General features: G+C 41.9%; 1 protein-coding gene across 1 annotated transcript in view; it reads left to right on the plus strand.

Annotated features, from left to right (window-relative positions):
* Positions 1-18,338, plus strand: part of COL22A1 (collagen type XXII alpha 1 chain) — a 188,010-nt gene that overhangs the window by 118,243 nt on the left and 51,429 nt on the right. The window contains exons 24-33 of the mRNA XM_083748974.1: positions 996-1,049; positions 7,753-7,806; positions 8,693-8,737; positions 9,751-9,804; positions 11,402-11,455; positions 11,960-12,004; positions 12,323-12,385; positions 13,837-13,890; positions 15,893-15,934; positions 17,115-17,147. Coding sequence (XP_083605100.1) covers positions 996-1,049; positions 7,753-7,806; positions 8,693-8,737; positions 9,751-9,804; positions 11,402-11,455; positions 11,960-12,004; positions 12,323-12,385; positions 13,837-13,890; positions 15,893-15,934; positions 17,115-17,147 — 498 coding nt within the window. The remainder of the gene's footprint in view (positions 1-995; positions 1,050-7,752; positions 7,807-8,692; positions 8,738-9,750; positions 9,805-11,401; positions 11,456-11,959; positions 12,005-12,322; positions 12,386-13,836; positions 13,891-15,892; positions 15,935-17,114; positions 17,148-18,338) is intronic.

An 18,338-nucleotide genomic window follows, 5' to 3' on the forward strand; every position in this document is an offset into this window, starting at 1 on the left:
CATCCCTGAGCCCTGGCCTTGCTAGCTAGGGGTGATGGGAGTTGTAGTTGAACAACATCTGGGGACCCACAGGTTGAGAAAGGCTGCCCTAATCAAATGAGCTAGCATCATCCTGTTCTCACATCGGCCAACCACATTCCTTTAGGAAGCCCGCAAGCAGGAAATGAGCTCAACAGCCATCTTGCCCGCTGTGATTCCCAGCAACTGGAAGTCCCAGAATACCGGCTCTGACTGTGGAAGTAGAACATAGCTATAGTAGCTGCTGATAGCCTTGTCCTCCATGAAAAGAGAAAGGTTCAGCAAGAAGAAGGTGTAGACTGGTGACAATCAAAGTCTGCTCCAGAGGGTCCTCTTAGTCTTCTGTTTTGCTTATGGGACAGAAATTCACTACCCTTTCCCCCCTTGTGGCCCACAACATGGAAATTCAAAATAATGCTCCGGTGCAGATTTTGAGAGTCCATGAGAAAAGGAACGGGAAGTCCCATAGCGTTAGGAGGACTGCCTGTTAAAAATGCTTGCAGTTTAAAACACAAGTATTTTGTGCGTGGACCTTTGGTGCATTTTTTCACAAGTCCTGCAAAACCTGGACAGAAATGGCCTTTGACTGAGCACCAACGAGGCTGAAACAGGATGGAAATAGCTGCTTGGCCTGTCTCTGTCTTATTGATGATGTGTGTGTTCAGTGCCCGATTTTGTAGTCGTTTTAACATTGCCATTTTTGAAGTTGGTGTAATTTTTGTGTGAATCACCTCGGGGACCATCATGGGGGAAAATGGGCTCTGTCAGAGTGGCATACTATCTATGGTATCTGTCTGTCTGTCTGTCTGTCTCATGAACTTCAGGAACACAAGATGTCTTAGTACCATAGAAACTGAAGACGGAACAAGTTCATGCTTCCCCCGCCCCCGAGACAGAGTAATCAAACCAAGAACTGGGCTTGTGTGTCATCTTTTGATGTTGTTAGTAACTTTTTAAAAATTCTGTTTCATTTTCAGGGCAAGAAGGGTGATGTTGGTGTTCCAGGAGTTGATGGATTGCCTGGACCTCCGGTAACTAAATGGCATAAATTATACACTTATTTTCAAAAGACCTGACTTTTCATTTAGTGTTCAAGGAGAGCCAGCAAACCCATGCTCTCAGGAGTTACATTTATAATATATATCTTATAGCTAGCCTTGCTATACTAGTTATTGGGGCAGAAAATGCTGATAAAGCATTCAATTTAGCATTCACCCATTCTAGCTTGCAATTTGCTGTTAATTCAGAGTGCACAGAACTCAAAGCCAAGGTATGGTAACTGGAAAGCTCCTTTGTTTTCCTCCTTCCAGGCCAGCATTGGAGTATAAAAGGAATATTGACCTTTTCCTACCCCATACTTACCCTAATTTATGCACATCTCCCTTTCCCCAAAACATTCAAAGAAATTTCAATGGAAGCCAAACCATGTAGTAATAATAATAATAATAATAATAATAATAATAATAATAATAATAATTTTATCATTTATACCCCGCCCATCTGGCTGGGTCCCCCCAGACACTCTGGGCGGCCTCCAACAACACACTAAAATACAATAACCTATTAAACATTAAAAGCTTCCCTAAACAGGGCTGCCTTTAGATGTATTCTAAAAGTTTGGTAGTTATTTTTCTCTTTGACATCTGGTGGGAGGGCATTCCACAGGGCGGGTGCCACTACTGAGAAGGCCCTCTGCCTGGTTCCCTGTAACTTGGCTTCTTGCAGCGAGGGAACCGCCAGAAGGCCCTCGGCGCTGGACCTCAGGGCTGAACGACAGGGGTGGAGATGCTCCTTCAGATATACTGGACTGAGGCCGTTTAGGGTTTTCAAGGTCAGCACCAACACTTTGAATTGTGCTCGGAAACATACTGAGAGCCAGTGTAGGTCTTTCAAGACCGGTGTTATATGGTCTCGGCGGCTGCTCCCAGTCACCAGTCTAGCTGCCACATTCTGGATTAAACGTGAAAATGAAATAAATTTGTGGTTGGAAAGACAAGCATCACCGAGGTCCATTAATAAGCAATTTGACCTGGTGCTGCCTCTCAAATGTACTTTCCTCTTCAAGCTTGCTCGTACCTGCCATGTAATATTATGTAGAAGCACCATAAAGACAAGTTCCCACTTAGTGGTGATGTTAGTATTTTGCCATAGCAACAACTAAGTATCCTCTGGCAGCTTAAAGATGAAGGCTGGACTCATAAGAGTACTTAACTGGAAGGAAGGCCCATGAACTGTGATTCCTGCAGGAGGTTGGACCAGAGGAAAATTTGGGTCTCTCTACAATTCTATGCTTCTACAATGTTTTGAACTCAGTGGGTCTTACTTCTGAGTAGCCACCCAGAAGATTGTACTTCAGCAAGTAGATGGTGCCAAAAGGTTTCATAAGCCAGAGAATGTGATGAAGTGAACTTTCTGGACCATAAGAGTTTATACCGCCATAAAAGCATAATCTTCAAGGTTCTACAAGACTCTTTACTGTTTCTTCCTAAAAGGAGATTTCATCAAAATAAGAACAAAAAAACAAAAGGAGTGGGGAAAGCTTACAATTCATGATGTAGAAAAATGCTTGAACATTGTGCATGTTGTTTGTGTTTAAATATGTATATATGATGATGATTTGATTCAGGTCACAGCACTGGAAAGCAAAATGAAAATAAAAGCTTTTCAGCATGAGGTGAAGAAATCACAAACTTCTACCCTTCCATTAAGTTACAAATTTAAACAAATGGCTCCTTGCCTTTTTGCCGAAAACTTGCTCAGCTCTCCAGAGGGAACTGCTATGTAGAAATACAGTCATGTTCCACATACTGATAGCCTCTGGGCACTTCTGGGTACTCTTGTTTTGTTTTTTGTTTAGTAGAGAAAGCTATTTATTTTCTGAAATAATGTTGGCCCACGGCTCATGAGGCCACCTCGCTTAATAATCTGGGACTTGGCTCAGTTGTGGTATTATGAAGCAAACACTTAAGATGATTAAAAAGGCAAAGGAGTCAGCTGCACTGGGCTGTTGCTGTGTAATGGCCGAGTATTTAGCATTTTGCTGTAATTTTCCAGCTATTATATTAGTGTCCAAGGCCAGTTTTGAGCAGACAATAGCTATTGTGCTTGTCGTGGTTTCCCATTAGCATAAACATCCAAGGACCTCACGAACTTAGCACTGTTGCTGCAGTTCAAATTCCCTTTTGAGTGTCTGTGTGTGTGTGTGTGTGTGTGTGTAAAGGAAGATTTGCATTTTAGGCCAACATGCTTTATGGGGCTTAAAGGGACCTTTAAAAAAAAGAAGTTTGCTGCTGATTTACCTTCTGGTCCTATGTATGTTTACTTAGAAGTAAGCTTCTGAAGTCTTCAGTTCTTTTTCTTCCTCTCCTTCTCCTCTTCCTATTATTAATATTAGCCTACCAAGCTGAGGTCCCACGGCAAGTTGCAACAACTAAAATACAATATTTAAAAGAGTTTTAAACAACTTCCAATCCCAGAAATGAGGTGTGTCCTAAAAATACACATCTCAAGTGTCAAAAGCGAGAGTCAAGAGGTTAATGGGGGGAAAGCCCCATCTGAGTGAGTAAGACTTTCTTCTGGGTGTGTATGGTTGCGCTGTAAGATTATTTTGGGACCTAATGGGACTTCCTGTCCTGTTTCCTTTTCCTTTCCCTCTATTATTCCTAGTCAAAGGTTTTGTGTAAATGGGTGACTCCTCCATAAGTGTAGCACAAATGCCTTTTGACATTTACAGCGTGCCAACGTTCTGCAGGTGCAATTTAACATATTTGCTTGAGCCTCCATGGAATTGTGTGCCATCTGTCCTATTATTTATTATAATTTTCCATCAAGTCGTTCTCTTTGTCCTTTGCCTACTCTTTTCCAATGTATAACCCCATATTCCATCTAGAGTTTCTTTACTGTTTAATACAACAGTCAGCAGACTGTTTAATACAATATGTGTTCATTTTATCAACCCTACCTATTTTGGAAACCATTCCTTTCTTCGCCTGTGTTGACAATTCTTAAAATCCAACTTCTTTCCTTAATCTGTTTCCAGTTAGCATGCTTCCTATGCAGACCCACAGCTGAAACTATCTTATATGACCGATTTTCTTAACCAACTCCTGTTATGAACAAATACAATCACTTTAGAACCAGGGTTATATCCAGCAGAGTTCTACTCAGACGAGATGTACTGAAATGAATTGTATATTAATCCCCATTGGCTTTCCTGGCAAAACACAATAGCTAGGGAGGAATTCAATACCACCCTAATTTAGAGTTGTTCAGTGGTGCACTAGTTTTGCACTGGTGGGATGGTTTGCACAAGGCAAGGCAGCAAAAAGCTAGCATGGTTCTTGTGGCTGGTTGCACACAACATATTTTTGCAGTCCTATTACTTCCTGCTGTACAAGCTGTTTCTCAAGAAATTTCCACTAGCACCTCTGTTGCACGGGATCTCATAATTCCATCCTTACACTAGCACAACAGCTGGGACCCAGGGAACATAGGATCTGGGACTTTACATCCTAAGAGGACAGGAATTTCCCCTGTTCGGTGCATATTTGTTTCAATAAGGTTTGCTCAGAAAATTCAAATATAATGGCTTATTCCAGATTCCAATTATTGCTTATTGTTCTGTGAAAATAATTGCAAATGTTATGGTCTTTCCAACAGTTGGCTTAACAAATGCATAATTGCTGCTCTGGTTAAGAGGAGTGGACTCGTAATCTGGTGAACTGAGTTCGATTCTCCGCTCCTCCACATGCAGCTGCTGGGTGACCTTGGGCTAATCACACTTCTCTGGAGTCTCTCAGCCTCACTCACCTCACAGAGTGTTTGTTGTGGGGGAGGAAGGGAAAGGAGATTGTTAGCCGCTTTGAGACTCCTTTGGGTAAAGATAAAGTGGAATATCAAATCCAAACTCTTCTTCTTCGAGAGGATCCTGTCTGAAACCTTGGATCCTCAGGGGAAATAATGAACTAGCCTGGACCAATGGTCTGGCTCAGGTTAAGGACCTTCCCCCCTATGTTCTAACAAATTGATTAAATCAGCACAAATTTAATTTACATAAGACTACTAGCCCCTCCTGCATGAAAGTGAATGTTCCTGCGTCTCATATTACTGGCATGCCATCAGCAGTTTTTAAAAATAACTATAAGATGAAAAAATATTGTTAAAGTATTGCCTGATTAACTGGAAATGCTAAAGTTTTTAGCTGATTAAAAAAAGATTTACATTTATCACTGCAGCAATGTATTAATCATGCATTGCAGCCCTAATTGAAGCTCTTTTGGCTTCCCTTGAAATTCATTGAATGTTTCTCCTTACACAGGAGCCTCCCAGTTTCGTTGGGTTTTTCTTTTTCTTTCAGTGGGAAGTGTAGTTCTAAGACGCATCAAGTCTTCGCCACCCTCAGATCCCAAACAGGGCATTCGGCTCTAGGGGGAAACAGGTGACACCATCAGTACAGTCAATGAGCAAATAGAATCCGTGCTTCCTACAGCTGCCATGGAAGTCTCTAAACCCCAACTTCCAGAAACCTTATTAGATAACTAAGTTCTCATTGCCTCCATGCAAGGATCCTCAAAATGCAATTTCAGATTTTAAATTCATCACATTTCACGGCAGTTCTAATGCTGACATCCTATTCCTAGCAAGTGCTTCGGTCTTAAGAAAGTGTATTCTTTCTTTGGCAATCACTCGTAGCCGATTAAAATTGTCTTCCATCAACACGGTTTTAATAATGAGTCTGTAAGTGACTGTGGAGGCCAATTCTGAATCCACACAGCCTTCCACAGTGGGGACATTGGTTTCCGGGTGGCAGTTGATCACGGTGTGGATTTGCCAAGCGTGCCTTCCTCTTAGCATGTTTCTCCCTTGTGTCCTGAGTTTGAGTGTCTTCAAAGCCCATGATACCTTTGGTAAAGGCTATTCTCCAATTGGAGCGCTCACAGGCAAGTTTTTCCCAGTTCTTGGTGTTTATACTACATTTAAAAAAAAAAAATGCCTTGAGACAGTCTTTAAAACTCTTTTGTTGACCACCAGAATTATGCTTTCTATTTTTAAGTTCGGAATAGAGCAGTTGCTTTGGAAGACGATAATCAGGCATCCACACAACATGACTAGTCCAATGAAGTTGATGCTAAAGAATCATTGCTTCAACACTGGGGATCTATACTTCTTCCAGTACACTGACATTAGTTCGCCTGTCTTCCCAAGTGATGTGTAAAAATGTATTACACTGAGTCAGACAATTGGTCCAATCGAGTTCATTATTATCTACATCAGTGTTTCCCAAACTTGGGTTTCCAGCTGTATTTGGACTACAGTTCTCATCATCCCTGACCAGTCGTCCTGCTAGATAGGGATGATGGGAGTTGTAGTCCACAAACAGCTGGCGACCCACGTTTGGGGAACCCTGGTCTACATTGACTGGCAGTGCCTTTCCATGGCTTCAGGCAGAAATTTCTACCATCTAGCTCAGTATTGTATACAATGACTAGTAGTTACTCTCTGGAATGTCATCAAAAGACTTTCCCAACTCTACTTGGAGAAGCCAGGAACTGAACCTGGGATCTTCTGCATGCTCTGCCGCTGAGCTACAGCCCTCTTAGGCATATCACATATTTTCAGCACTCAAAACTATCACACTATTTTCATCACTGGATAACTTTCCCTCCTCCATTGTGTGTCTCTCTGTGTGCGCTTGTTTCAGTTTTGTTTCCATTCCTGGTCCCTTTGCCCCCTCTAGTGACAAGATGCTCTAAAGCAACATTTGCAATTTTCAAGTCTGTGTGAATGATACTTTCCCAAAATAGTTTGCACATCTTCTCAGTCTTCGGAGTCAGCTCCTAGTATTCCACCCTTCCTTGTCCTGTCCCCATTTTATTTTATTCTGTCTAATTCAGACCCTGGAGGGCCAAATTTGGCAGGTGGTCAAGACCCTCGACACACACATTCACAAACCCAACAGGCAATGCTGTACTTTGAAGTTCCAACTATTGGGACTTCAAATCACAGTGCAGCGCTCTTCAAAAGTCCTTTTACTGGTGAGTGGAGGTTACATCCTGATGTTTGGGCTGTGCACACCATTTCCCTCTCAGCTGATATCAACCCCCTCCATCATCTGTCTGGTAGGTGGCCATGGTTTCTTCTTCCTCTTTTTAATGACCTCATAAGCAAGATTTGACAAACACCCCCAGTGCAAAAATTGTCCTCTGGGGTGGAGAACCTGGGATTTGAGGCACATTCAAACCTTCTTTTTCACTTAGACCAAGGGTGCAGAACCTCCACCCTTGGTGTAATTTCAAAAGGGGAAGGTTTGAATGTGCCCCAAACCTTGAGCCACTCACTGCTCCATCACCTGTTAGTTTTACGGAAATTATTCAGCATGAACAGACTAGGTTGCTAGCACGCTACCGCAATCAAGTTAGAAAACACAAGGTGAAAATGGAATGCAATATTTTTTAAGGTGTAGGCATATAAAACCAACTGAACAAATATTTATGCCTGTATATTTCAAAGTATTATGTTGTGTTTGACTCTTTTGTAATCTAAGATACCTTGATAGAGTTTGCTCTACTAGATGGCTATAAGTCCTTTAAACAGGAACCATTCAAGGGAGAAATTAAAGAGGTGGGACTTTTTCTACCAAAGAGCTGTAGTGATGTTGAAAACAGTATTCCTTGAATTTCCCTCCGGATATATGGCTGCTTAAGGATTTTGATGTATATATTTTTTTCCTCACAGGGTCCTCCAGGATCACCTGGAGTCGCTGGTCCTCCGGGGATTGCCGGCCCCCCAGTAAGAAATTTTCGTTCATAAAAATTAGATCTCATAAGGACATCCTTCTGCTGCTTTAGATTCAAAAGCATCCCTCATATGAAGCTGTCTTGAGTGGCAGATATTGGGTGTGATTATGGGTGTCATGGTAAAGAGCGAGAGATCAGCCTTTTTCAATCTTCATTATATGTCCATTCCTACAGAGGTGTTTTTTTCCCAAAGTCCCAAAACTTTGCATTTAAATTGCATGCTTTCCCCCTAAATATATGCATTTTTACCTGCACTTTCACATAAAGCACAATTTTTAATGCACTTCTGCCCTAAAATATGTGTTACCCCCATAAGATACACATGTTAAAATGCACATGTTGGGGGTAGACAGACTTCAGTCCATAGCTGTCAACTTTTCACTTTTCTTGCAAGGAATCCTATTTAGAATAAGGGAATTTCCCTTTAAAAAAGGGAAACGTTGACAGCTATGCTTCAGTCTTGTAGGGCCTGCTTAGTTACCCCCTCCCACAAAAAAAAAAAAAACACAAAACCTTGAGATCCACTAATTAGAACCTGGTGCAAAAGATTTATGGTTGGAATTCAATAATTCTGGATTCAGAAATAATTTGTGATTACCATATATGGACAATCCTTCTTTGCAAAAATCCACCCCTGGTTACCCCCAAGCTTCCTTCATTGCCATAATTTTGGTGGCAGAGGGAATCGTTTTGTTACCACTATTGTTACAGAGTTGCGAGCCAGAAACTTTTGCCAACCTTTTGCCAGCGCATGCAAAATTCTTTCCACCCAGCACAACTTACGCTAGCTATTTCTGCATGGGTGGTTGGTACTGGGTGGCAAAAAAAGATGGCACTACAACTAATTCTTATCTTTCTTTTTGCTGTGACTGTCCTAGGGGCTGCCAGGAGAAATGGGGAGAAATGGACTGCCTGGACCATCTGTAAGTACTTGTGGGTTGTTGTTTTTCTACAGGATACGTTCTAGAAAACATGCATGCATTCAGAGTTAGATATATTGTAATTCTGGTTCTGGATGCTGTATCTTTTGAGTTTAGGGAAAGAAATGTGTGTGTTTCTGTGTGTGTGTTCAGGGAGGGGTAAAATAACCCCCCCCCACTCACTTTCCCCCCTTTGCTAATAGCCTTAGAACTCACTTCTGCCTGCAAATTTCATCCAGTTCTGTCAAGAGATTTAGAAGCTTATTGGCATTGCCTTCAAATTTATTTCCAATAACCAAATAAATAAATAAAACTCAAAACTATTAAAGCACCTAAGAAAGAGAGGGGAAACCCTGTAACTATTTGTTGTTTTGGCAGGCTTTGTATACCTAAAAAGGTGTAGCATACCATCAAATTTCATGGGATTCTCTTGCAAGTTTAAAAACCACAAGCAATTGGTTTGTTTCCCCTTCAAATCACCAGAGAAAACCTTGGATTTTTTTAAATGTGAGGTTCCAAATCAGACCCTAGATGGAGTAGATAATGCCATTGAATAAACTAGCTTTTTGAACTGCCAGAGTGAGGTTCAAAAAGAATATTTTCTTAGGTGTACTTTCCTACACCAACTTAATATAATGCAAACCTTCATGAAAGTTTTGCTTTGTATATGTGTGTGTGTGTGTGCGCGCGCACACACACACACTTTGTTTTACTTGTACCTTTGGCATGGCTGACATCTAGTGGTCTTTCCTGAGATTACTCTGTTAAAGCTACATCACTGATGCAATATGTGACCCTCCTAAACATGTTCAATTGTAGCTCTTTGAAAGGAGTAGGGAGTGCTTTATAATGTATGGCATGAATGTGTGACCTTAGTCTAGTCTATGGTGGTGTTTCCATGTCTTACAAGAAACACCTGCATTTCTCCATTTCTTTTATTTTGGATTTGTGGATTTACTCCTGTTTCTCCTGGCTATGCTGCATTTATCTAAGTTTTGTTCCCTCCCTCTTTTTAGGGTTTACCTGGGAAGCCTGGCCTGGATGGCTTACCTGGGCTGCCTGGCTCAAAAGTAAGTGAAGCTGGTGTAAAGTTGCTTTGCCTAACCCTGGCAGAGGGAAAACAAGCCTCTGGTGTGATGGTTAGAGTGTTAGACTATGACCTTGGGAGACCAGAGTTCAAATTCCCACTCCACCATGAAGTTCACTGGGGCACGCCACCATCTCTTAGCCTAACCTACCTCAGAGGGTTGATGTGAGGATTAAATGAGGAGAACCATGTAGACCACCTTGAGCTCCTTGGTAGATAGAGGTGGAATATAAATATAATTAAATAAATAAAGAGATAAAATAGCATTCTTTGCTAGATTTCCAGGCCGCATGACTAAGATGAATGGGCTTAGGATTCAGTTTAAATGTAAATCATTAGGGTCCAGTCGTGGCCGACTCTGGGGTTGTAGCGCTCATCTTGTTTTACTGGCCGAGGGAGCCGGTGTACAGCTTCCGGGTCATGTGGCCAGCATGACTGAGCTGCTTCTGGCAAACCAGAGCAGAGCACAGAAACGCCACTTACCTTCCTGCCTATTTATCTACTTGCACTTTGATGTGCTTTCGAACTGCTAGGTTGGCAGGAGCAGGGACTGAGCAACGGGAGCTCACCCCATCGCGCGGATTCGAACCGCCGACCTTCTGATCGGCAAGTCCTAGGCTCAGTGGTTTAACCCGCAGCACTACCCATGTCCCAGGATTCAGTTTAGGGGCCTACATTTTGCTTGCACCTCCAGAACACCCATTTTGGGGACTTATAGTAGCCATAACTGAACCAACTGCCCTATCTCGGAGCCAGGATAAGCAAATTGCTCTGGTGTGTCCTTGGCTTAACATCACTGAGAATCAGCTGTGAATAAGCCAGCTGAACCGTAGATCTAAAAGGTAAACGTAAAGGACCCCTAGAAGGTTAAGTCCAGTCAAAGGTGACTATAGGGTTGCAGTGTTCATCTCACTTTTTAGGCCGAGGGAGCCAGCGTTAGTCCACAGACAGTTTTCCGGGTCATGTGGCCAGCAGGACTAAACCGCTTCTGGTGCAACGGGACTCTGTGATGGAAACCAGAGCGCACGGAAATGCTGTTTGCCTTTCTGCCGCAGTGGTACCTATTTATCTACTTGAACTGGCATGCTTTCAAACTGCTAGGTTGGCAGGAGCTGGGACAGAGTTACGGGAGCTCACTCTGTCACAGGGATTCGAACCGCCAACCTTCTGATCAGCAAGCCCAAGAGGCTCAGTGGTTTAGGCCACAGTGCCAACCACATCCCTCATGGTTGCCTTTGACTGGATTTAAACATCCAGGGGTCCTTTACCTTTACTTTTACATTTTTACCATAGTTCTGCTGCATCCTGACCTTCATATTCTTTTGGATCCTGCCATAGGATTACCTCTTTATTACACCACTCGTTATTTTTTTGTTGGAATGGGTGATGGATGACTCCTCCTACCCACCCACTCCAATAAACCTTCCCCACTCCCACAAGAAACACTGGGGGCACAGAACTCCCAGTTCTTTCATCAGTCAATAATTTTTATTCCATAGCAATGTTGGTGAGCTCTTACGATGGATGTTTATTCAAACACATCCGTTTACTTTGCTGACTTTTGCTTGCATTGTCTACAGGGAGAACGTGGAGAAAGGGGAGAAGAAGGATTTCCTGGGAAAATTGGTTTGAAGGTAAACAACAACAAAACACACCATTTCTTGCAGCTGATATCAGCTGCATTTATCATCATCTGCTCTGCTCTCATGATCCAGATAGAAGTAACTAACTCCAGGGTTGGGTTGAATGAAACACCCCCCTGTTCACTGGTCCCACCCCCAAAGGCATTTTTTTTTTGGGGGGGGGGACTTACATTTGCCTTGGCTCAGCAAGTTGACCTGGGATGAGCAACTTATGTTGGCATATAGTTGGCTGAGACATCCCAAATTATTATTATTATTATTATTATTATTATTATTATTATTATTATTATTATGCAGCCTTAAAATTACTGCAGTGTCTCTCTTGTTGTTGTGGTCTCTTCTGAGACAAAGAATGGAACCAAGAACAACTCATCGTTCTTATCATTCTGCAAGCTTTTGTTTAAAAGTGAAATGGAATTTTAAGAAATGGGAGAAATTGGCTTCCCTGGGTAGTCCACAGTAAACCTGTTTATTTGATTTCACTTTTCCCCCTAGGGTGAAACAGGAGAGCCTGGACGTCCTGGACTAGTGGGAGAGAGGGTAAGTAGAAAAAAATCCCTCCAAGCCATGGGAACAACAAAGCCAGATTAGAGCAACTTTGTTCTAGAGCTGCAACCATTGGAGACAGTGCCCTCTGGAAATTTGTTTCTGTTACTGAAGCAAAGGCCCCTTCAAACCGTTTTACACAATCCATAGTGATTTCAACAACATTTTTAACTGGAGTCCCCATAGAATTTGTCCAGAAGCTCAGCATGTGGATGTCTGAAAATAGAGTGATGTCAGATCCTGCAAGGTGGGGTTTAGCAGAAGCAATCTCTCGTGAGCTGGGTTCCAACACTCTTTTTTCATCCATCATAGGGTGAAGCTGGTCTCCCAGGCTCACCTGGTTTACCAGGACAGAGAGGAGAGAAAGGAGATCAGGTATGTCGTGTGTGTGTGTGTGATTTTTATTACATTTTCTCTTTTACAATTTAGAATATTCATTTAAACAACCATAAAATATCAATGACTTCCCTTCTTCTCTTTCCATGGTTCATTTTGCATAACATAAACCCCTTTATATTTTTCATAAACTCAACCATTCAGTATTCCATTATCACATCCATAAAAACTTATTTACACTGTTGAATATATCTTAATGCTGCCAACATTTTCAAGTGAACAAAATCCCCCCCCCCCAGATATTCAATAAATATTTTTCCAATCTTCTTTAAACGTATGCTCTTCTTATTCTCTTATTCTATATGTTAGGTCCACAAGCTGTGCATATTCCATCAGTTTAAGTTGCCATTCTTCTTTAGCTGGGACCTCGCTCTTTTTCCATTTGGGGCCTAATGAAACACAAGCTGCAGTAGTGGCACAGGAATAGCCTTTCTAGACACCTGGGAATTTTCATCTGAATTATCCCCAACAAAAAGCACTCTGGGATTATTATTTTTTGGAAAAGTGCTTTTCAACATTTTTTTCAATTCATTATGAATTGTTTCCCAATACTCTTTTACCCTTTTGCAGGTCCACCACATACGAAAGAACACTCTTTCATAGCTATGCCATTTTGAGGTGTTTAGTCTGGCTTGGACCTTGCAGAAAAGGAGATCTCCATATTAAATTTATTTGGGCTATCCTTACTCTCTTTTTTTTAAATAATATTTTAATAAATTTTCCAAAAAAGTTTAACATAACGACAAAAATCAAAATAATCACAATAAACAACAAACATCAAAATACAAAACAGAAAAACAAAGAAAAAACATAAAAAGGAAATTTAACATAAAAAAGAACTCTCTCTCAAGTTAATATCCTTCAAAAACCTTATTTTCCTTACTTCCACCCGCCTTCCTTTCTTGTATTCTACTTTAAAAATTAGTTTAGCAAGATCATTCATTATTCAATTTTATCCTTATCTCTCCCTTCATATTCTTATTTGTCTTAATCACTAGAACCCCTTCATTTCATTTTCAATGTCCTCAGCATTCAAAAATTTTACAATGTTTTTGTTGGTAAATTTTAAACTTCTTCCAATCCTCTTCCACCTACTCTTCTCCTTGATCTCGAATTCTGCCAGTCATTTCTGCCATTACTCTTACTCTCTCCCATAACCTAGAATGCTGCTTCTCAGCAGTAGAAGCCAAGAAGATGGTGGCTTTTTAATGTTTGCTCTCTTCCTCTCGATTGACTGCCGGTGCTGCATTGAAGTCTGAATGTTCGATTTACTGCCACCAGTTGGCCATTTATATTGTGGTAGCAAATATATAGCGACTTTTGTTTTTGTTTACTCTGACAGAAAAGGTCTTTGCTACTCAACACAATAAAAAATAGCGATAAAAACAACAACAACAGCAACAACTGCACTTTCTTCTGTTCCTTTGCAGGGCGAAAAGGGAAGATCTGGACTCCCTGGTTTCAAAGGTGAAAGAGGTGACAAGGTGAGTTTCAACATTCGAGGGATTTTATGTGTATGAAATATTTGTAATGTGACGCTGGCCAACAATAAGGAGAAGGGTAAGATCTTGGATGAAGGAACTTGCTAGAGTATAACTGAGTAAGCTCAGTAGAGGGATAAGGAGGATCTGGTCTTCAAACCATTGTTTGCATTCTTTGTGTTAATTCTTGTACTATTTAGTTATTTATTTATAAATGTACTTATGTAACACCCCCCAAAACAACAACAACAACACATCAGTGTGGTGTCCAATGCAATAAAAACACTTTAAAGCAAAAACATTTTAAAATGTCTGGCTACTCAGGGGACATTTTGAACAATTTCATAGAGTTGCTGGGGTGGAACAGAATGGGAAACACCCCAGCCCCCTTCCATCCATCAGTTTTATCCAAAACACATACCCCAAAGATTGGTCCAGTCTTCCATACCCTCCAACATTTCTTGAATTAATAGAAAAAGTGGGACATTCCGGGATCAAATCAGAAACCGGGACAGCTTCTCTAAATCAGGGATGTCCCTGGAAAATAGGGACACTAGGATGGTCTGGTCTGTTGGGAATCTGAATACATGCAGCAACTCACACAGAGTCATTTAGGGTTTGGCAGACAGCCAAGGCAATGTGGAGGAGTAAGTCTGCCTGGTGATACAGAGGCATGGAGACAGCTCCATGATTGGTCAAGCTCTCTCATGGGAATAATGATTAATGGCCTACTAACTGGAATGTGTGTCAGTACGAGTTTGATTGTAGGAGTTGTGAGTCGTGTATCAAAGAGCTAGCTAAAGATCCATGTTCTGTTCTGTTCCTGTAAACAGTCCACTGTATATAATAAACACCTAACTACAAGTTCCTGGTTCCTGCTTCGTCCATCCTGTCTGCAGCCAAGTTGCCAATTGCTATCTGCTAGGTCTGGCTAAGGTCCTGCAACTAGTCATAAAGTTGTGAAACACCAATAGGTTTTGCCAATATGGTCTTCAAAGGACATTAACCCAACACCCTCACACAAAAAAAGACTTAAAAGCATTGGGTAAAATTATAAGATATTAGCCCAGCATTACAAAAACAAAGCTGAGCTCAGGAATAATATAATAAAGGGGCAGAAATAAACATTTACTCCGCCTTCTTAAAGATATTCCATGTTTGGGCCCTGAGATCCTCCTTGGAGCTGGAGAATTCTTTAAGATGAAGGTACATGAGCTTTCAGTCTTGGCCCCAGTGTGGTCCTAATCCAAACTGGAGGAGGCACATGCTCTTTGCTCCAGGGGGAAAAAAACTTCAATTTTCACTACCTATTGTTTTTCAAAATCATGCAATGATTTGATTAACACCATGTCTAGTTTGGCCCTAAACTGAACAAATGTCCTCTCTGATGAGCTGGACTGGAGTGGTTGTATCCCACAGAAATGGATTTTGAGTTGTGCGTCAGTGTGACTGTTCTCTTTTGAAAGAAAACTATATGAAAAGGATGTATAGATGGTATATAACACCAGTACAGATAGCAAAAATGTACAAAACTGGGTCAAACATATGTTGGAAATGTAAAGAAATGGAAGGGACCTTTTATCATATGTGGTGGGAATGTAGAGAAGTTTAAAACAATTGGGAAATGATATATAATGAATTGAAGAAAATGTTTAAAATGACATTTGTAAAAAACAACAAAAAACAACAACGAAGCATTTCTGTTAGGGATTGTAGGACAAGACCTGCCAAGGAAAACAAAGAATTTATTTATGTATGCTACAACAGCGGCAAGAGTCTTGTTTTGCAGAATTGGCTCAATTGGCATACAAACTGCGAGATAAGGACAACTGAGTCTTTAAAGAAGAATGGGAACTTTTCACAAATTGCTTAAAAAGACAACAAAATGAATTGGACCCCTTGGCAGGCTTTGAATAAACATACACACATTTATCCACAGGAATGGATTTTGAGCTGTGTGTCAGTTTCCTACTTTTACACCCCAAACCTCTGCTTACTTTTCTAGGGAGATGTCGGTCCTGTTGGTCCCCCAGGCTTACCAGGGACAGTAAGTAGCATTTATTTATTTTTTAAAAGCCCAGCAATGGCAATGAAGTGGGCTGTAAAAGGAATTAGTCTAATGCCACTTTTGGCAGTTTGGAGAGGGACTGCTACCTTGTAAGAGACATACAGTGTTTTTTTGTGCTCCAATCTCCGGAAGCTGAGGGACTGCCTAAGCGCTTATTATCTCAACTCGATCACTGAGATAACTGCAGGAGTTGTCGATGGTTGTCCTCCGAGTTGGCGAGGCACATTTGACATCAAAAAGGAACAAAGCTTCTGATGTAGAATATTCTGCCAGCAGACACCTTCCGGTTTCAACCTTTAAATGCTTGCTGATTTTTTTTCTATTCCACCAGGTATATGCAGGCAATTTAGAATATATATTTCCATGGTGATTAGTTGGTAATCTGCGATTTTAAAAATGTATGTGTTTTTGTTATACAGTGGTACCTCGGTTTACGAACTTAATCCGTTCCGGAAGTCCGTTCTTAAACCGAAACCGTTCTTAAGCCGAGGTGAGCTTTCCCTAATGAGGCCTCCTGCCGCCAGTGCCCTTCCACCATTCAGATTCTGTTCTTAGACCGAGGTAAAGTTCGCAAACCGGGACACTACTTCTGGTTTTGCAGAGTTTGTAAACTGAATCGTTCTTAAACAGGGCTGTTCTTAAACCAAGGTACCAAGGTATATAGGAATTGTTGTAATCCACTTTGATGGTTTTAATGATTACGGAATTTTAAATAATAGTACAGTGGTACCTTGGGTTAAGAACTTAATTTGTTCTGGAGGCCCATTCTTAACCTGAAACTGTTCTTAGCCTGAAGCACCACTTTAGCTAATGGGGCCTCCCACTGCCGCTGCGCCGCCGGAGCACAAATTCCGTTCTCATCCTGAAGCAAAGTTCTTAACCCGAGGTATTATTTCTGGTTTAGCGGAGTCTCTAACCTGAAGCGTCTGTAACCTGAAGTGTATGTAACCCGAAGTACCACTGTAATATCAAAGGTGCATGCTGATGCACAAAAACCTTACTTTGTGCTGTTTTCTTGAACCATAGAATGATTTCCAAAGTTAGCAGAGATCACGAATCATTATCCATTTGTTACCATCAAAATGTAAGCATTGTTACACACACATATATATTTTCTTTTTATTGAAATCTCATTTTGTTTTCTTTGTTCTCTTTCTAGACTTCCCTGTTTACTCCGCATCCCAGTCGCCCTGTAAGTGTCACGCCTGATTCTTCTGCCTTGTCACTCTGATAAATTAAAGCCGTTGTGCTGTTAAGGACAGGCTGCTACCCAAAACATCAAACATGTGGTTTAATACCACTTGCAAATAGCATCTGCTGAAGGGTGGATGGGTAGTTGGGACCAGGACTGCAGCAGGAAAGGAGGGGGATTTAACTCTTTCCATCCCTGCCACAGTACTGGCAGAAATTGCACAGACACAGCTCACATTTCCCCTGAAAAGAACCTGCAGTTGGTGTCAGTCGGAGCTTTCTTTTTCAGTGCAGTTAGCAGCTGAAGATCTTTGTTGAGATTGCAAAAGGGATGGCGGGTGAAAAATCTCAGGCCAGAGTGTGCAAATATGGCTCTATAGAATTCTTTGCCCACCCTCCGGACTCAATCCAGGCCATGATCCAGGACGCGGGTGGCTCTGTGGTCTAAACCATGGGGCCTTTTGGGCCTGCCAATCGGAAGGTGAGCAGTTCGAATCCCCACAACAGAGTGAGCTTTCGTTGCTCTGTCCCAGCTCCTGCCAATCTAGCAGTTTGAAAGCATGCCAGTGCAAGTAGATAAATAGGTACCAATGTGGCGGGAAGGTAAATGGTGTTTCCGTGCACTACGGTTTCCGTCACGGTGTTCTGTTGTACTAGAGGTGCTTTAGTCATGCTAGCCACATGACCCAGAAAGCTGTCTGTGGACAAATGGTGGCTCTCTCGGCCACTACATTGTCGCCTTTGATTGGACTTAACCGTCCAGGAGTCCTTTACCTTTACCTTACCAGGCCAAGACTTCCACACAGGCCAGATCCCTCACTACCCGCCCCTTGATGACCCTTGGTCATCTGGTCGCCCTCCTCTGCACACATTCCAGCTTGTCAACATCCTTCTTAAATTGTGGTGCCCAAAATTCTATGTGTGGTCTGACCATTGCAGAATAAAGGTAAAGGGGCCCCTGCCCATTGGGTCCAGTCATGGCTGACTCTGGGGTTGCGGTGCTCATCTCGCTTTATTGGCCGAGGGAGCCAGCATACAGTCATGTGGCCAGCATGACTAAGCCGCTTCTGGCGAACCAGAGCAGCGCATGGAAATGCCGTTTACCGTTCCACCAGAGTGGTACCTATTTATCTACTTGACTTTGATGTGCTATCAAACTGCTAGGTTGGCAGGAGCAGGGACCGAGCAATGG

Source organism: Podarcis gaigeae (genome assembly GCF_964106915.1).
Source record: "Podarcis gaigeae genome assembly, chromosome: 7".
NCBI lineage: Eukaryota > Metazoa > Chordata > Lepidosauria > Squamata > Lacertidae > Podarcis > Podarcis gaigeae.